Source organism: Carettochelys insculpta, chromosome 10, assembly GCF_033958435.1.
Source record: "Carettochelys insculpta isolate YL-2023 chromosome 10, ASM3395843v1, whole genome shotgun sequence".
Classification (NCBI taxonomy): Eukaryota; Metazoa; Chordata; order Testudines; family Carettochelyidae; genus Carettochelys; species Carettochelys insculpta.
In genome coordinates, this window is record NC_134146.1 from 1,421,738 (window position 1) to 1,442,218 (window position 20,481).

At 46.2% G+C, this 20,481-nt stretch overlaps 2 protein-coding genes across 2 annotated transcripts in view; both read right to left on the reverse strand.

Moving 5' to 3' along the window:
- Window positions 1-13,896, reverse strand: part of TM4SF19 (transmembrane 4 L six family member 19) — a 35,560-nt gene extending 21,664 nt beyond the window's left edge. Inside the window, exon 1 of the mRNA XM_075003808.1 lies at window positions 13,759-13,896. The gene's annotated coding sequence lies outside the window, so the exon portion shown is untranslated. The remainder of the gene's footprint in view (window positions 1-13,758) is intronic.
- Window positions 6,528-20,481, reverse strand: part of UBXN7 (UBX domain protein 7) — a 41,123-nt gene continuing 27,169 nt past the window's right edge. The window contains exons 8-11 of the mRNA XM_075003804.1: window positions 18,219-18,346; window positions 15,823-16,216; window positions 15,116-15,195; window positions 6,528-13,983 (exon numbers count right to left, since the gene is read on the reverse strand). Coding sequence (XP_074859905.1) covers window positions 13,822-13,983; window positions 15,116-15,195; window positions 15,823-16,216; window positions 18,219-18,346 — 764 coding nt within the window. The 3' untranslated portion in view covers window positions 6,528-13,821. The remainder of the gene's footprint in view (window positions 13,984-15,115; window positions 15,196-15,822; window positions 16,217-18,218; window positions 18,347-20,481) is intronic.

Consider the following 20,481-nt stretch of genomic DNA (forward strand, 5'->3'; position numbering starts at 1 on the left):
GGTTACTGCTGGGTATCGGTTTATGTGCAGCTTGTCCCCGAGAGGACTGCTGTCGACAGATGGGTATCCTCTTGGAATACCCGAGGCAGGGCATAATGCTTGGCGAAGGTGTCATATGATGACCAGGTCGCCGCTCTACATATGTCTGTTAATGCGATGCCCTTGAAGAAGGCTGTTGACGCCGCCACCGCCCTGGTGGAGTGAGCCCTGGGCGGGGCCAGCAAAGGAGCCTTTCGAAGCTCGAAGCACATTTTTATACAGGACGCAATGTGCTTTGAGATTCTTCGTGAAGAGAGACCTTCTCCCTTTGACCCAGGAGCGAGAAAGACTAGAAGCCTGTCTGTTTTCTGGAAGGACGTAGTTCTGTCTGTGTAAAAGGCCAACGCCCTCCTCACATCTAGGAGATGCAGGCGTGCCTCCTTGCTGGAGCTGTGAGGCTTTGGGTAAAACGAGAGTAAAACTATTGGGTCGTTAAGATTGGACTCCGAAGAGACTTTTGGAACAAAGGCTGGGTGCAGCCTTAAGGTTACCGCCTCCTTTGAGGATACTGTGCAGTGCAGCGTTGCCATCACTGCCGCGAGCTCACGCACCTTGCGGGCTGACATAGTTGCAAGGAGGGAGGTTGTTTTTATCGTAAGGAGACGTATGGGAACTGTGGCTAATGGTGCAAAAGGTGGACCCGATAGCGTGCTGAGCGCCAAGTCCAAATTCCACAATGGTGGAAGTGGTTTCCGAGGGGGGGTGCAGGTTTACCAGCCCCTTCAAGGACCTGGTAACGATAGGATGGGCAAATACCGTGGGCCCTTCCTCTGTATGCCAAAAGGTTGATATAGCGGCGAGGTGGACCTTTAGCGAGGAGAGAGAAAAACCCGCCTCTCTAGGTCCAATAAGTATTCTAGTATTACAGGTATAGTGACGTCAAGGGGAGCTAACTGCTTGGCGGAACACCAGGCTGTGAATCGAGTCCATTTCTGGTTGCAAGTCCTCCTGGTGGAGGTCCTTCGGCTACATTCCAGGACTTGTTGTGCTCCCTCCGTACATGTGCTCTTTAAGGAGCTGAGCCATGGATTAGCCATGCTTGTAGGTGCAGACCCTGAGGGTGTGGGTGCACTATGGACCCTTGAGCCCGCGTGAGTAAGTCCGGTGCCACCGGTAGAGGGAGCGGTGGGCGGTCCGACATGCGCAGAAGCAAGGGAAAACATTGCTGCCGATCCCAAGCAGGACTATGAGTATCATGCGAGCTCTCTCCCTTCTGGCTATGTGCAAGACCTTGCGGATAAGTGCTGTGGGGGAAACACGTAAGGTAGGGAGCCCTTCCATGAACACATGAATGCATCTCCCAGGGACCCCCGCCCCACTCCTGGCCTGGAGCAGTACTGGAGACATTTTTTTTTTTTTTTTTTAACTGGGTGGCAAACAAATTGATCTGGGGAAACCCCCATGTACGAAAAGCGTGCTGTAGCAGATTGGAGCGGGTCTGCCATTCGTGTGTGATTGCGCAGCGCCTGCTCGGCTGATCTGCATTCACGTTGTGAGCGCCTGGCAAGTGCGAGGCTTTCAACGTTATGTTGTTGGTGATACACCGATTCCACAATCGGAGTGCTTCCGCACATAGGGCACGGGATCGTGCTCCTCCTTGTCGATTGATGTAGAACATAATGGAGGTATTGTCGGTATTGAACCCCGACTACTTTGCCAGGTATGTAATCTCGAAAATGTTTGCAGGCGTTGAACACTGCTCTGAGCTCCAGTATGGATATGTGCAGTGCCTGTTCCGCAGGGGACCATAGCCCTTGCGTTACCTTGTCGCCGATGTGCGCTCCCCATCCCATGTGGGAGGCGTCGGTGGTAAGAAAAATAGAAATTTGTGGTTGGTGAAAAAGCACCCCCACTAGCAGATTATCAGGGTTTTCCCACCACGCCAGGGATCTGCACACCTCTGTTGTGGGCGACACCACCCTGTGGACAGTGTGGGATGCCAGTTTGTAAACGCTCACCAGCCAATGCTACAGACTTGACATGTGCAACCTGGCATTCTGTACCACAAACATCGCTGCCGCCATATGGCCCAGCAGCTGTAGGCACATTAAGACCGGCACCGTGGGGCTGTATGTAATGACTTTCACCAGCGAACTGATTGTGCGGAAGTGGGCGTCAGGCAGGTACACCCTTGCTGTGATAAGAGTTTCTGCGTGCCCCTGTAAACTCTATACGTTGTGTGGGTTCGGACTTTGACTTTGCGAGGTTGATGACTAGACCCAGCGAAGAAACGTGTCCGCTGTGACATGTGTCATGCGTGAGGCCTCTGCCTTCGAGGTCCCCTTTCAGCAGGCAGTCGCCCAGATCTGGGAAAATAAACTCCCCGTCTGTGCAGGTAGGCTGACACCACTGCCAAGGTTTTGGTGAAGACTCTGGGGGCCGAGGAAAGGCCAAACGGAAGAACCCTGTGCTGGAAGCGCTCCTGGCCGACCGTGAAGCGGAGGAAGCGTCTGTGTGCCGGTTGGATTGTTATATGAAAGTAAGCATCTCGTAAGTCGAGTGCTGCAACCCAGTCTCCATCATCCGGTGCTGTGAGTATCAAAGCAACTGTGATCATCCGAAACCGTCGCTTGTGCAAGTAACGGCTGAGGCCCCGAAGATCTAAGATGGGCCTCCAGTGTCCTGTTTTCTTCCCTGATAGGAAGCAGTGTGAATAAAAACCTTCCCCTGGAATTATTCCGGCACTCTTTTTACCGCCCTTATGAACATAAGGTGAGTCACCGTCTGCTTGAGCCTCGCCTCGTGGCAGCGTCCCTGAGGTGAGGCCTGGTGGGAGGCTTCGTTGGTGGAAGTGACTGGGAGGGGATCGCGTAACCAGTGGCTATGATCTCCAGCACCCATATGTCTGTGGTGATCTTTTGCCATTGGGAGTGGAACGGTCTGAGGCGATGATGGAACATGAGATGAGAGTGGCACTGAGCGAGGGTATTGATAGTGCAGCCCCCGACATATCCATCAAACTTGTTGCCTTTGAGGCCCGACCTGAGGGTGTACGGCTTTGTTGAGAACGTCGCCTAGGAGTTCTGTACTGTTGCCGCTATTGATAGCGCCCTTGGCCGTACCCCCGTTGATATTGAGCACGCTGTGGTTGTAAGCGTAGCGTCTTTGCTGAGGATAAATTTTTTTTTTTTTCCCTCCTGTATGGGGGAGTATAAATGTCCGAGGTTCTAAGTGTAGCTCTCGAGTCCTTACTGGAGTGAGGGACCGAGTTGGTTGAGTCTGCAAACAGCTTTTGTGTATCAAAGGGAAGGTCCACGATCGTCGCCTGTAGGTCCCTCAAGATACCTGACGTCTGGGGCTAGGATTCTCTACGCATGACCACTGATGTAGCCGTTGAACGTGCCGCCGTGTCCACCACGTCCAGGGCAATCTGGGCTCCCGTCCGCGATGCTGCGTAGCCCTCTTGACCAATCGCCTTTAACACTGGCTTTTTGTCTTCCGGAAGTGAATCCATGAGGGGAGTAAGCCCGGAGTAATTACCAAAATTATGGTTTGCTAGGTCTGCCCATAATTTGCCACTCTCAATCATAGGATATGAGAGGAATATACCTTCCTGCCAAACAGCTCTAGCTTCTTAGCATCTTTGTCCGATCCCCCGATTTGTACTGAGAAGCCTTTGACCTCTGCTGGGATGACCCAACCACCAAAGAATTTGGTTGTGGGTGACTGAAGAGGAACTCCATGCCCTTTGCCGGGACGAAGTATTTTTTTTTATATCCGCTCTCTCATTCATAGGCGGAACAGAGGCCGGAGTCTGACGTATAGTAATGGCTGACTCCAGAATGGCTTCGTCCAGCGGAATAGCAATTTTGGATGAAGCCGGGGGTCTCAAATTTTTCAGGAGTGTGTGATTTTTCTCCCGCACCTCTGCCGTTTGAATGTCATGCATGAAAGCCACCCTTTAAAACAGCTCCTGAAACTGTTTAAGGTCATCCCGGGGTGAGACTTCCCCGGGGGCCATGGCCTCATCTGGGGAGGATGAGGAGGAACCCCTAAGGTAAACCTCCCTCAACCCCTCGGGTTCCCGCGGGCGATGACACACTTGCTCGCTGGAGGATTGTGAAGGAAAGTCTCGGGGTTCTAAAATTAACTCCCCTTGAGACAACTGTGTTTCCATCCCCGATCGGGAACGCCCACGGGGGTACTGAGCGGCCTGGGGGGGGGGGGGGGCTGCCCCTGGGTGCAGGCCTGTGGTTTGTCTGTGTCTAGCATAATAAGGACAACCATGGCAGCACGGGCAAGGGTCCAGAGATGGAGACCTGGACCACTCACGGGGTGTGTACCCCCGATGTCTGGGAGAGCGAGACCCCTGCAACGACACTGATAGAGGTGAAACTGGCTTGTGATAGTACCCCAGGGGATCCAATCCCAGAAAATGGTGAAGGTGGCCCAAGCCGTAGTGACACTGGTTGGAGGAATGGAGAAGGAGGTTTTTTTTTTGTTTTTGTTTTTTCTTTTTCCCTTGATGGGCCGGTGGAGAGACAGGCCTTCGGTGGGGCGTGAGTATCACGGGGGAGGGCTTGGTGCTAACAGCAGCACAGCCGTGGTCCAGAGATGGACTGCGGTGCCGGGTTTTTGATGTTGCCTTGCCCCTCCACTGCAGGGCCAGCACCGCCCCCTTCCTCGCCAGGGATCTCGGCCCCGCTGTCAGCGCCGCGCTCGGTACCGTCAGCTGCAGTGCCGCACGGGTACCCCCCTCCGGTGCCTGCAGCTCCGTGCCTGGCACCCCTGCACTGCTGGTGCCGCGGGGGTCTGTGCTGCCTGTGATGGTGCCGCCGCCTGAGTATGCGGCTGGTAGCTGTGTGCTCTGCTCCTCCTGCTCACTGCAGATGCACGGCAAGGATTGAGCCAGGGAAAGTTCCCTCCGTTTCTGCACTGAAGTGGGGGGTGGTCAGAGCACAGTGAGAACGCGGCCAGGAAGCCTGTAATTCCCCCAGGCGTCGGATGCCTTCGCTATGCCCCACAGAGGCCGGCATAGCTTCACGGCGTGACTCACGCTGTGTAAAACCTGAAGAGGCCATTGTGGTGAGTCGTTTATTGTTAAGAGGGTACTTAGCACTTAATCCGTGCCTTTCCACCCCAAAGAGTAATCACTGGCCTGCGGCAGTGGGTGGCCTAATGGCCTTCACGTCCGCTCTTTTCTTCTCCGCTCCTCTCTTTTTCCTTTTTTTTTTGCTGGTATTCTCTTTGTCTTTGCTTTCTCTCTTCTTTCTTTTTTTTTTTTTTTGTTTAATAACCGAAAAACAAAATCACACGTGGAAAAGAAAAACCACTAAGTAATCTGACTCTGGCCTTAGCCTGAGTGGATTCCATCAGCAGCCGATGGAGGTTGAGAAGGAACTGGCGGGGACCAGATTGTGCACGTGGCCAGGGGCGCGCAGGGGGGGTGGTGCGCGCCGGCACATGCGCGATCCAGGAGAAACTGCTAGAATATTTCTGATCTGTGGCGCCAGGCGAGCCCGACACCTATTGTGGAACACCCACGGGGACCACCCGAAGAAGAGCATTTCAAGCAGATCTAGGGAGGTTGTTGTTCCCCTCTATTCGGCACTGGTGAGGCCACACCTGGAATAGTGTGTCCAGTTTTGGGCCCCCCAGTAGAAAAAAAAAAATGTGCATGTGCTGAAGCAGGTTCACTGCAGGGCAACAAAACTGATAAGGGGTGAAGCACTTGACCTATGAGGAGAGGCTGAGGGATTTGGGCTTGTTGAGTTTACAGAAGAAGACAACTTAGGGGTGATTTAATAGCAGCCTTCAACTTCCTGAAGGGGAGCTCTAAAAAGGATGGAGAGTAACTGTTCTCAGCGGTGTCTGATAGCAGAACAAGGAGTAATGGTCTGAAGTTGAAAAGGGAGAGGTGTAGGTTGGATATTAGGAAAAACTACTTCCCCAGGAGGGTGGTGTAGCACTGGAATGCGTTGCCTAGACAGGGGGTGGAATCTCCATCCCTCGAGGTTTTTAAGTCCCAGCTTGACAAGGTCCTGGCTGGGTGGCTTAGATGGGGTTGATCCTGCTTGAAGCAGGGGGCTAGATGACCTCCTGAGGTCCTTCCAACCCTACGATTCTATATATATATATATATATATATATATATATATATATATATATATATATATATACATACCACCTGTATGGGACTGCAGGTATTTGATTTTGGGCACTTGTGGCCCAGTTTGAGAACCACAGGTTTAGACAACTGGATTTGGTATGGACACCAGGTTCTGAGACCTTTCCCCTTGTTGGAGGTGTCCGAACCTAGGCTGCTGCTCAAATCTGGTCATCTGTGTTGCTTCTTTCAGCCGTGCTGCCCAAGCTTAGCAAGCCGACCTCATCTGACCCGGGCTCCAAGAAGTGATGCCTCCAATCTCTTATTGCTGTGTATATGTATCCAGTGACCATTCTGTCAGCTGAGGAGAATGCAGGAGCTCCACATGCGGCCTAAGATCACAACGATTCCCACTAAATAACAAAAGATGAAGCTACTGAAAACAGTTTGTTTTATTTCCAGGATCAAATATTACAATAGGACATTTACACATTTATAAAAATGCAGCAGTTGTTTATATAGATCAGAGAGGTTTCCTTGAGTTTGGTCCCTCCAAGCACAGTGAGCTGAAATCTTTCAGACTTCTCCTCCTCCTACTTAGTTGCATTATAATTAAGTGAAATGACCGCTATACAAAATGACAGAAGAAGTCACAATTGTGCACAGTTAAAAACTGCATTTATCAACTGGAGGACCCAACCCCATAATTGAATGTACTGTATCAGAGTGCACCATAAGCCTGGCTAGCCGCTACACTTCTCAGACTCAGCTGAGTTTAACTCAGATTTTTGTCATTTAAAGCTGTTCAGTAAAATAGCACCTCATTCCCCTGCCTCCTCTATGTTTATGCTGTATCCTCTTACAACTCAAAAGCTCCTACACCTTTAAACAATAATAAGATACAGGATTACCCTCCTCCGTATTGAAGGCATACTAATGAAATAATGATAACTGACAGTGACCAAGTCTAGAATTTCTATAATTAGTAATGCATTTTTGTGTAACGGTAGACAACAAAACTGAAGCACTTTAAGGCATAAGACAGTGACACTAAGTGCTGTAGTCTTCAATTAAAAGAACAGTCTGTATGGCCATTTTTATTGGGACCAGACAGACACTGTAAGTGATCTCACAGCTATTCAGAGATTTGAATAAAAATTCTCCTGTATCATACAAGACTGTGTCCATTAACCTCACAGGTTCAAAAAGCAAATAGCAGACTGTAACTAAGTTGGAATAAAATTGAGCACTTTCTTGGCCTATAAAGGAAAATCTTTGTAAGATTATTCTTTCAGAATTACTGTAGCAATAACGTATACAGATTTCAAAAGCCAGTTGACATTTGTTCAGACTAATATTCAGAGGAACTACTTATAATCTGGACATTAATGAGAATACTAACTCAGGAAGGTGTCTGGCACATTTATATGGGTCAATACATTCTCCAACGTTGGAGTTATTTGAGTTACAAGAAGATTCAGACCTTTACATAAAAGAACAGGGGAAGATTACTTTTTTAAAAATAGCATAATCAGAAATGTTAACAGCATGACCGAAGCATGCCCCAATTCTTGGTGTGACTGAAAAGAGTCAGTATTTATGATTAATACAGTCAAAGCATGTCCCTGAATCTCCATGCCCTGGACTGCACCATTGTTAACTACTAGACTGATTAACCAAACGGTGAAGGAAAAACAACAATAGCCAAAATCTAAGAAATGACTGTAAATTGATTCAGCAGAACTGCTGAATTAGGCAAGAATGGAAGGAAAAAAACCCAGCTATCCTGGAGTCCACAGGATCAGAGCCAAAGAGATAACATCTCAAAAGGATATCTTGGGTTTTGCCTGGAAATGTCTATGTAGCAAATCCCTCAGCTAACCTCCCTGCACGAAAATCATTAATCACTCGCCCATCTGTATTATTTTTACACCGTTGGGCATATTCCAGATGCCCACCAATGAGTTCTCTCACATCGCCCTTTATTTTCCTCCTAGAGAAGTGATGATTTGTTGATCAAATCTTTATGGTCCTTTAGTGCTGGTAGAACCAGCATTCCAACTGTGAAGAACAAATGTAACACATGGATAAAAACTTCTGATTCTGAAGACTGCATTCTAATCACCACTGTCATTAACTAGTCATACACCACCCAACTGGGAATCCACTGGGCTGTACGTACCACAAGTCTACCTGTGTGGTTCTGCTGGAGCTCTACAGAACACTCAGAACAGAAAAGGTGAAAGCTAGTTATGGTTAGTGGTACTGTAACAGCACCATCTGCAGGTATATTGCATCTGTTCGGTTTGATAACAGATATGTGATTTCTCACCACTGAGGGACATGCAAGGAATATATGGCTCCTGAAGGGCAAACTGGATTTTTTTAAATTGTTCTGATGCCAGGATCTTTAGCAATTCTGCTCTTAAAATAAAGCTGCATTGTGAGCAGAATGAGTACTTCATGCTGTCAGTTATGTAGCTCATCCAAATTTCTTTAAATACGTAACTCTTATGGGGAAGTAACATGGAGAATAAGGAACATTGAGATGAGCTTTTTCTTTCAGTCTATAAATTCCATTTTAACTGCAGTCTGCACAACTATGTGGGTAAAGCTAGAGAAGAAGAAAAAGCGAGGAGTTTGTTACTTCTATGAAGTGTTTTAAATGGCTTCTAGCACTTGCAAAACCCAAACAGCAGTAGTAGAGGTTTGCATGCATTACCATGTGTTAGATGAAAAATGCAGAATTATATGCAACTGTGAGTATTTACAAACAGTAATACCAACATATTACAGACACCTAAATTTCTACTCAATTATCCACAACGGTTAGCAATGGATTCCAGCATCCTTCACCCCGCCCTTCCCAAGGTTTCCACTCTACCGTACTAACAAACTAGAAGATTTGGTTCTTTCTTTAAAGCTGTGTACAAGCATGCCAGGAAGCACAGCGTGCTTCCAGAGGCAAAGTTTAGGGTGTGGATGTACAATACCAATCTTTCAGGTCACGATTCAAAGCTCATTAAAGCCAATAGAAAGACTCCCAGTGGCTTTGCTTAGCCCGCGCTGCCTTTTCTGGCCACTGGAGTGTACTGTCAGGTTGAAGCTTTTACTCATCTCTGCCTGGAAAACTATCCCAGTACTGATCTCTTGCTCTGGGGAGCGGAAGCTGAGGGGACAACTGCCAGAAGGCCAGGGCTCCCAGTACCCTGGGAGTCGCACAACTCAAATTCCTCCTTCATAGGGATGAATCAATATCATCCACCTTTAAAACTACGGTCGCTTGATGCTTATAAAGCTACTGCATGTCTACTCCTCATCATGAGTACCTGCAATACTCAAGAGTAATTTTTCAAATAATTAACAGAGTTAGAGAGCAAAACAAGACAAATGGCTCCTTTAAAAGAAAGGAGTTACAATTCAGAGCAGAAGAGCCCAAAATGTTATTCACTTGAGAGGACAGAGAGGGCTATTCTCTTACACATCCACCACGGATTTGGACTGCCACTCTACTCCCTAGCATACTCTAACTCTGTCTACATGGCACGCTAACCTCAAAATAGGCTATTTCAGCACGTAGCGCCGTCTAAATGGTGCCACATGCTGAAAGGAAATGCTCTTTCAAGGCATCCCTTATTCCTCCATCAAGGAGGAGCAGAGGGATGCCAGAACAGTGAACCCATTATCTCAAAAACAGTTTTGAGGCAATGGGCACATTTCTTAGACGTTGGCAGCTATTTTAGGATTTTGGTATATGCCTAAATAGCACCTGCTGTGTAGACAGCCTTCTTGATCGGCCCCTGAAGTAACAATGATTAGGGAGACCAAATCACCCAGTCATTAGGTTAGGGATGCTGTGGGGAGCTACACAGAAAGTCCACTTCAAAACATTTGCTTTGCTAGTCCTTAAATCACCAGCTCTCCTTGCAAACGGGAGACCTGTTCCCAGACCATTCCAAAGTAATGTACCTCTCAGCCTCAGTGTCGTGAAGCAATTTCAGAGTTTTGTTTACAGCGCACCTTCTGTGACAAAACCAAACCTCTGACCAGGCTAGCTCACACTCCTGCCAGTCAACAATGCTCTGTTCTATGTAGATACCAGGTTAGATTCCCACTCTCACTCCTCTGGCCATTGAAGACTAGGACTGCCAGAGGCAGGGCATTAAGATTCAGGCTGGGGAAAGAGGACTTCTCTTAACAGGAGCGTTCTAACTAAAAATCATTAGAAGCCAGTTTCTTTGAGGAGTGGGGTTTAATCCACCAAACACTCTTCCATTATTGTGCACAGAGAAAGTAACATGTTATAAATACATTCATTGTTCTATTTTCCTTCCTTTCAGGTTCCCTGGAGTTTTGATATCTTGTCTTTCCACGTCCACAACCCTGAGCGTTCAAGCTGCCTTTCAACATCAGTTTCTGACAAATGGATATTTCAGCTTGCTTAAAATTATAGAAATAAATTTGGGAGCTTAAGTGGCAAGTTAGTGATCCCTGGAGGAACAGGACAGTGTATAGAAATTCACTGTGCACTAGTCAGTGTACAGTTGGGAAAAAGGATGGAGTAGAAGGTAGACGCAGTTGAAAACTGAAATGGCATCACCTCCCTCCCCAAAGCTGGACTCTTTATGAAAGAGTCATTTGATTAAAAACACATAACCTAAGAGCTAGCTGCAGGCTCATGGACTAGATCAGATTATGTTAATATCTAGTGCTGAGCACCACTGCCAGACTGGATCAGAGGCAGATTTTCTATTCATTCCTCTGCTGCTGAAGTACATGAGTGCCTTCTCTTCAAAACAGGATTGTTGCTTCCTTGCCAGAACCGACTGATTACGAGGTGGGTTGGCAATTTTTAATGTAACTTCAGGCTGAACTGAAAGCTGGTTCAGGACTCCAAATTCATCTTTTTTAACGTAAGAAAGTCCTACTCCTTGAAATTGACCAGTGGGGAAGCTAAACAGGGGCTTTTATGGCTTTTGGCTACCTTGCAGGTGAAGTCAACATTTAATTAAGAATAGGTTTCGGGAAGAAAAAGTTCTCCTCTATTCATTCAATATAAATGGGAACAGAATAGTCTAGGAAACCAGACCGGTGCATCACGAAAGCACAGTATGTCAAAAGGATCAGCTAGCTAATCTGAATATTGCTTTGAACAATCAGCACGCCCCCCCAACCAACCCACCAACAAATTTAACACAAGAGTTAGTTGAACTGCCAAGGCCCCACTCCTTTTGTGCCTAAAGGGTCTTCACAGGAGAGTCACAGAAATGTGCAGGCCTCATTGACTTAATGGACAAGGAACAGCTCCTGCATACATGCTACAGATCACGTCTTGGTGGCCTTAAACCTCACACTCCTCAGGGGTTTGCCAGAAGGATAGGTGCAAACAGATTCACGTACACAAGTGTCTGAGTTAATCATTTCAGTTAGCTCTGAGGCCCAGGAAAGTGTTCAGAATTAAATGATACCGGCTACCGCAGCACCTCTCCCCACAGCCAAGTCTGAATTGTTTCTTGGTTGGTTCAGAGTTTCTTCCATTCCAGAAACACCATTTTCCCTTCCCCTCACAACCACCCACGCAAACCCTCTCTCTGGATTACCGCAGTTCTCTTCCTTGGGCCAGTGCTTTGGAACAGTTCTCTTTGAGAACAATGGTTGGTTACAAGCTTTAGAGTCCTACCATGTCACCTCTGCTGTGACTCAATAACCAGCCAGGGAAGAGAGATCAGCACGGGCTTTTATACCCTGGAGCAGAACGCAAAGTGGTGTCAAAGTGAATGAATTTAGTCAGATTACCCACTGATAAAGCCTCATGTACATGACTTATAAATATGAATACAATTATAAAATTACACATAAGAATTCACAGGTTTAAGGGGAAAAGACAGTTAGCTTGCAAATGGGAATAAACTGGGTAATCACTGATTTCCCATGTAACATCCTTTAACAGAGGAATACAGCCTGGAGTGACCTTAAAAGCAAAAACCATCCAGAAAATGTTGTCCCATGCTATGTTCCTAGGCATCCACTAAAAGAGTTCTTTCCAGTTTGGAAACAGTTATTGCTGGTATTAATTCTGTTCATGCTTTGACCCTAATGCTAGGAGATCAGATTTGCAGACAAAACACTACGAAGCCCACTGCCGGGGGTGGGCGTGGGTGCACGCACTAACCTTTCACCTCTTAAAAACTGCCAGTTTTGTCTGATTCTCAAATTAACCCCACCTGTATTTTATGTCCACTGTGAAGCAGCTTGTTTTCCTCCACAGATGCAGAATTTCTTAGGACAAGCTACCAGTTAGAAAACAACATCCTGCATCAGTACTTGTATCTATAAAAGGACAAGTTAGCACTGAAGTGGTTGCATCTCACTGCAGTCTACTGTAAATCCTGGAACTCTGACTTACCGGCCGCTCTGACTTGGGGTAAAGGGAGAGTATGTAGTGCGAAGTGTAGTCCATGTGTTGCACTATATATGTTTGGTTAACTGATATCTTACTCATAATGTATGCGTGGCTTATGCCGACAGTTTTTATAGCCTAGGTCATACACCAGTTAGTTACTGTTGTTTTACATGACTCTTAAATCCTGTTACTGATACAATTCTATATACTTCATATCAGTTCCAACTAACAAGTGGGACAGCAGGCTCTCAATCTGCCAAGACAACTAAGTCACCTGATGAGGTAAACCACAGAAATGACTATTCTAACTTAGAGGAATGACCATCAATGATAGGCTTTTTTCTATAATAAAAGGAATCTCAGCACTAGAAACTACTTTTCTTATAACCTGACTGCTCTGTCACTGCCCTATTGCCAAGAAAGTGAATTACCTGGAAAACAGAGAATCAAATTAGGTTTTAAAGTTGTACAATGGCAAAAGTCAAAGTTAGAGATTCTTAAAATATTCTACCCTCAGCAAAGTCCTAATGACAAAGAGGCCACATTTTGGAATAAGAGAACAGATTTTGGAGGAGTAAGTGCTGACTAAATAGGAAGATTCTGCTCCAGACCAAGCATCCAACTGCCATGTTAGGCATGTGAGATATCTGCCAAATCCCCTGGCAGCTCAACCCTCACTTAACAGAAGATGTCACCTAATCATCAGGAAAAAAACACGTGTGATCTACCAGCTGTCCCAGCCTGAAACAGCTCCCACCACACCCTGCCAGCAAATCAGTATTCTGCAGAGGACATGAGAAGGGATCCTCAAACCAGGCTGTAAGGTTAATGGAGACCATTTGTACAGAGAACCAAAACGAACTGGGGAAGTGGGGGTGGGGAGGAAAAAAACAAACAAACTGTACTGCAAATTACAATTTCTCTCTGTAGAGAGCCAACTCAGTGCCTAGCCACTTGGCATTTCTCAATAAAAATAAAATATATTAACAAAATACATTTTTAGGGGTGGCAGCGAGAAGTTATGGCCACCCCTAACCCCAGCAGGCTGGCTGCACAGACTACCCTTTTATTCTGCACGCACACAGTTGTAAGAGGCATGTTCCCCCCGCCCCCAGTTAGAGTGTGATTTGCCAAAGGCCAAAGCTGGGAAAACTCCTATCTTCGCATTTTCATTTGGTCACAAGACTGAGAGAAAGGAGTAAGAGGGAGATGGGGAAAATGTCTGCCTGCCCAATAGCAGCTCGGTGATCCCATGAGCCCAACTGCTTACTTCAGGAGTTGGTGTCACAGGCAAAGAGGAGGGAGGGAGGCTGGGAGAGCTCAGCCCATGGTGCTAATTCCTTTCCTGAACAAAGACAGTCTCTTGAGGGCACAAGCCAGCCTCCTGCAATGTGATGTCATAGTCCAGATGAGAAAGCTTCCTTCGAGGGAAGTTCGTGAGAAGTTCAAAACGTTCATTAGGGTACCCTTTGGACTGGACGTGCTTCACAAGAGCCTGCAGAAAAAGGAAGGACAGAGTTGAGTCACATCAGAATCAAGTAGAGACAACTTTCTCTTTGAATTATAGATAATAAGGAGTTGGGGGAGTGTGTCTGTGCGTGTGTGCACACTCCACCCTCCCCCTCTAGCTCCCAAGATTGAAATGCTAGGCACTATTAAGCTTACCGGTGCCTGGCTAATTAATACTTCAAACAGAACAGAAACACACTAGCATACTAATGCAAGCACACTGGATTTTGGATTACACATTAAGACAGTAAAAAGGTATCTGCAAAAAAAGTCATAGAATATCCTCTTTGCTGTTTATTGGCAATCACTACCAGAAGTGAAGTTAACTGAGTCTGTGTGAAACAAGGGACTTTTCTAGGTTTCTTGAACAGGAGGACAATGTTGAGTTTATCATATTTTTAACCTACAATTTTAATCTTTCTTGTTTTCAAACTATATATATATATATAACTGCTCTCATTAGCTCTTTTGCGGTAACATCAATGGTTTCTGAGAAGGAAAAGGGGGAAAAAATGTAAGGAAACACTCTCCAGCTTAGTCAAACAACAGCAGTAAGTCAGGAAGGGGGAATGCCCATGTCAGGAGGAACAGGAGGCGAAGGAAAGGAAAGACCACATCTAAAGCCAAGGAAAAGCAGACAGTGGATAGAAAGGAACACAGGAGTAGTTAAAAGGGGCCTAGGAGGGAAGCAACAAGATCACAAACCAGGCAGATGAAAAGGATAATAGAAAAGCAGATGCCACTTTTCAAGAATGGGAAGGAAAACAAATTCTTCTCCCTCCCCTTTTATTCAAAAATTAAATCAGTAAGTTTGCTGCTCACACCTCACTGAACATTTTAAGGCCGGTCCCGCCCATACACCTCAAGCCACTTGTGAAGTAACAGATATTTTCCAGACAACACAGTCTGAGAGCCACAGGTGAAAGGCAGTACTGCATTCCTGCAAATAACAATGTCATGTTGCAGGGAATAAGCCACAAAGCCTGATAGTGTTAGCCCCTCCACATGCACGACAGACACTTTCATAGTTGGCAAAGTCTAATTTCAGCCACAAAGAGGTACTCTCTAGCTTCAGCTCTCTTCTGCTCAAACAGGGATTGCCAATTAGCTTCACTTACCAGGAGTTTAGCTTGTTCAGGCAGTGAAATTTGTTCCCTCTTTCCATCTGGATACCTTAGCATCAGCTGTGCTTTTGGTCCTAGAGCAAAGTAAGTTGCGACAGGTTAACAAGGGGGCATTGATTTGAGCTCTTTTGTAGATTTAGGGTTAGCTGGTGTATTTTACTATATGGGAAAAGAGGGTTAATGAGTGGAAATTCACAAAGGGTCTTAAAGGTGAGTTGCAAAGCTTGATCCACGAAAATGAACTTCTGCTACATGTATTTTTTTCCTTGAAGTTAAAACCAGTGACTCCTACACTCCCCTATCTTTTGGGGTCCATCTACACCAGGAAAACATGCTTTGGTACAACTACACCAGTGCAAAGTGGAATTACATTACATTGTGAAGCATGCACCACCAGTTCAAGCCTCTCTGAGCACATCTAAATTACACAAGTGCATATTTCCCCATCACAGACAGGCACTCAGACTAATACAAACTCCTATTACAATTCAATGATTAACCTGCTCTCGGGGTTCTGTGAGGTATTTTCATAAAAAAAGCTGCTGAAAGCAGAGGGGTGTATCAAAATGGCAAAGTCTCCATTCAAGGATAAAGACAGAGAGGGGTTGTTACAAAAGGACAAACATACTCGCTAATGTGAAAAGGCTGTTAGAAATGCTTTTAAAAGCTTTGCTATTTACCACTGAAGGGGAAAAGCTCACCATTCACATTTAATCCCTCCACTGCACCGTCAGGCTTGTCGGCTGACTCCTCTAATAACCCAGTATCAACGCTGGATGCTACTCGATGGTTTGCCGTTGTTCCAGGCTCAGTCCTTATGGGGGGCTCAGGCAGAGATCTCCGGCCCTCCTCTTTCCTATACCCCAAATCCTTGTGCGGAGACTTCCTCGACTTGGCAGGATTCTCTGACTCCTCCTCCTCATCAGACCCACAAACAGAAATAAATTCCTCACTTCCAGAAAAGAGCTCCGATTCAGACTCCTCGTCCGATCGGCTGTCCTGTTTGACCTGGGAGGAATCAAAATGTGTCTCTTGCAGGGAGGCCCTGATGGCAGCTTCCATCTGACTGTCCTCACTGGCGTCAATGAGGCTCTCCTGGTTGACGTAGCCAGGATAGAGAAGTGAAAGGAAAAAACCATAAATAAGCAAAGCATTTTAAACAGTGTGCGCCCAGCAATTACAGGACTTTACCAAAGGGATCTCTGGTGACATCCAATAGGTGTGTAATGGTTACATGGTGTGGCAGCCAACTTTTCTACTACTTTACAGCCCTCAATATTTCTCCTTTTCGGGAAATACATAAATTCTCCCAAAATGACACTTCCCCCTCCCCTACATTCTCTGCAGCATGCTCACCTGGCTGTCTGTTCCACTAATCCCCAACCCTCAATCATTTGGCAGATCACCTGCTCTCTTCCAACTGTCCAGACTTGATTTCCATGGGGTAGCTACAGTATTTGTCTGCACAGAAAAGTACCGAGAGAGATCTATACTAAAGAGGAAGGTTCTAAGAAGCGTCCTTTAATGTTGAGGTGCCCACATTTTTCACATCACCTCCCCTCCACCTTGGCTCCTGCAGAGTGGAAGGCAGCAGGGGTACAGTCGGGAAGAGTGTTCCATGTAGGCTGAGCCCGCGGGTGGGAACCCAGGCGAGATTCAGGTGCCGCCCAGCTGATTAGCAGAGCACCCACAGCCAGCAGTGTTTCTCTATGGTGGTGTGCAGCCACACATGCCTTAGTGTATGTAACAAAATTTATTCTGCCCATGGATGCAAAAAATTAAAAGGAACAATGGTCAGGAGCTGGGATGAGGCTTCCTGGGGGTAGAAGCAGGCAGGATAAAGGAGCTGAGGTTTGGCCCAGAGATGCAGCTGGAGGGTGATGGTCCAGGTTGGAGCTAGTTGGGCATGGAGAGGTGCTAGGTGGTGGTCCCTCCACTTCTCCCATGGTCTCACTGTACCCCCCAAGTATTTCTCTCTGCTCCCTAAAGGGCTGTGACCTACAGTTTGGGGACCACTATTTTAATGTGATTTGTGCAGCAGCTGGATGAATCTCTCCTTCTCCCAGGACATACAGAAATAAGCAAAGCTACTCTGCAAGTTACAGCAAGCTGCTTAGGTTTTAGTTTTGCTGCCCACAAAAAGCTCTGGAAACTCTAAGAATCCAGTCTGGAGTACAATTAAGCAAGGAAAAAAAAAGGTTAACATTTTGAAAGAGACAGTCAGTTCTACGGACATTAACTAACCTCAAAATAGAATTATGCATTCTGTAGGTCTCATGGATTAATTCCAGTACTAAAAATTTGTTTTCCGAAAGACATTAAAAAAAAAAAATCACAGTATTTTGTAAAAACCTTTCCTTTTAGGGTTACTGTATTTCAGAAAACTGCACAAGTCTATCAGGTGGTGGCAGAACAAGCACTACTTCCAAGCAATTACACTCTCCTCTCACCTTTGTTTTCAGCCCCTCCTACCAAGACACCAATCTTAACACTCACTACGTAATTTATTTGAAGACCTGGGGTCAAAATTTTCCCAACCCCCATACTATCAAAAACAAACATTTAAACTGTAAAAACACAAAGCAGTTAAGTAGCACTTTAAAGACTAGCAAAATAGTTTATTAGGTGAGCTTCCGTGGGTCTGTCCCACGAAAGCTCATCACCTAATAAACTATTTTGCTAGTCTTTAAAGTGCTACTTGACTGCTTTGTGTTTTGATAGTGTATAGACTAGCACGGCTTCCTCTCTGTTACCATTTAAACTGTAGTGCACCCTTTCTACTCTTTACACCTCATAACTCACATTCCACAAGCCTCTCATTTTGTCCCAGCAATTTGTAGACACAGCTCACATTACTATGGTTGTTACAGCTGCAACAAGTCCTACAGGTTATGTAGGATCCAACAGAACTACAGATTAAGGAGGAGAGAAAAGTATTTTCATTGATGCATCATCTGCATTGTGTTTTTATGCACTCACTAGTTCCCACAAGTCTATTAGTATTTCCGATGCAGGGGGATCAGAAGTTCTACTAGCCCAGACACACGTGTGCTGAGTTTTCCTTTCCCCCTCCCCCATGTCAAGGTCTTATACTTACAGAGCGGGAACACTTTTGTGGAGGGCTGGTAGAATGTCCATCCAGTTGCCCGTGCTCACCCAGGAAACCAGTCACTTGGTCCAAGAAAGAAGTTACATCCAGTTGGTGCCACTCGACTAGTTTCTGGCCTATGGAAAACATAGGAACATGGGATTTTATTTCACTGAGAGGGAAACTCAAGATTGAGTTCTGCTTAGCCACTAGGAGCATAAAGTGCAATTCAGTCCCTTTGGAAGGAGCACTAGAGAAGGTACTTTTATACCCTAGTATGTAAAAATCAGGAGGGTGGATTACCCCAACTTGAGTTACAGTAATGCAGAAATTCTTTTACTGTTAAAGTAGTAAAAAGTTTCAAGGCAGCACCCATAATGGAAACCAACAATTCAGTATGAAGAAGCTTAGAACCAGTAGGGTTTTGGAAAAAAGGAAGATTCTTTGGGGATCTACAAAAAAAACAAAAACAGTAAATTCTGTCCAGCATTCAAAAACAGGTCAAAGACAAAAGGAATTGGACAAAAACCTGCATGCATATTTAAAATTAAAGTGCGGCCAAAATAATCATTTTAAGCCTTCTGGTGGCAGTGTGCATTGATGGACGCCACCAGAGAGAGCGAGAGAGAAAAAAAACCAAACACCTTCTCCCTCCTGCCCTGGTGTCTCACTGCTCAAAAAGCACATGAGAAAATAATCATTGTTTAAATAAATTTTCTCACTGATATTTCATCACATAATTCTTACACAATGGTGCAAATCTGATCGCTAAAGCATGTTAATTTACGACTCAGCACAGCATTTGACAACATCTAAGATGATATACTTAATTAATATTTTTAGATAATAAAAAACCAAAATACCTCTGTGAAGCTGCAGATGCAGCAGCGGTACGTTAGGAATGGTAAGAACTAAATCACACACGCAAATCCAACAGCACTTATATTTTATTAAGCTAAGACCTGGTCTACATTAGAAGAACAGGTCAAACTCAGCTGACTTAGGTCCACCTCTCTTTCCAGCTGTTGGACTGGCACAGAGCCTCAGGAGAAAACGAATACGGGAAGGTGTTCCTAGAGCACATGCAAGCTGCCTGCACGGACAGGACACAGTTAAATGAATGGAGCAGAACCAGGCTGGAGGAAAGAAGGGTGCTCAGAGCATGAAGTCCAGATCCAGGAAGAGATGTTGAAGCTGATGGTGCGGCAAACAGAGCTCCTGAGGTGCCTGGTACAGGAGCACAGAGCCTCACTGCAGACTATGATGAACCACATGCCCTCCTTACTATGTTTTTTACCCTCCCCACACATTGCCCCCCCCCCCCCGAATGTGGGGTAGGAGGGCAGAAGTCAAGGACAGCCTTCCATTCCACTTCCAGGGATGCTTCTCAGAGCAGAAGGCTGACGTTCCCCCCCGCCTTTACTGTGCACTACACTGTGCCCCCTAAATGAAAATGATTAAGCTCACAAAAAGTGTCTTTATTGCCTGTGTTGCCTGGGGCTTTACCGGCCAGCACATATCACACAAGAGACACCTCCTTAAAGCAACAGACATGAGTGTCATGTCACCATCTGGAAGCGTTTTTTTTAAAGTCTCCCTAACTGGCAGTGCCCCTCACTGTGCTCTCCTTATTGCTCTGTTGTCTTGCTGCTCATAATTAGCAGCCAGGTGATCTGCCTCAGCCCTCCAGCCACAATGTCAGTGAAATGGCCCCTGTGATCCATCAGTGCCTGCAACACAATCGAGAAATCCCCCTTGTCATTTATATACTGAGTGGTAAGGTGGTTTGGTGCCAATATAGAAATGTGTGCTCCACTGCAGTTAGGGAACCCCACTGCAGCAAATCTGTCCACTATGCCCTGCACATTTCCCAGTGTCACTGTCCTTCATGGCAGAAGGGTACTGATTGCCTTGGCTACCTAGATGACACCAGCTCTCACCATAGACATGCCCACGGACCGATAGCTGTTTGGCACTGCAAGCTTCCACAGAGCTACTGCCACTCGCTCCTGAACTGTCAAAACTGAGTCTCATTTTGGTATGGCTGTGCTTCAGGCGGGGGAAAACAATTCACAAAGTTCCACAGAAATGGCCTTACACAGGCAGAAGTTTTGCCGTCTCTGCTGATCGTCCGATACCTCCAGAGCAATACGGTCTCACCAGACAGAGCTTGGTTCATGGCACCAGAACCAGCACTCCACTGTGTACAAAGTGTCAGGTGCAGCCAGGATCTCCCCATTCCTCCTCTCCAGTGTCTCACATTTGCACATGT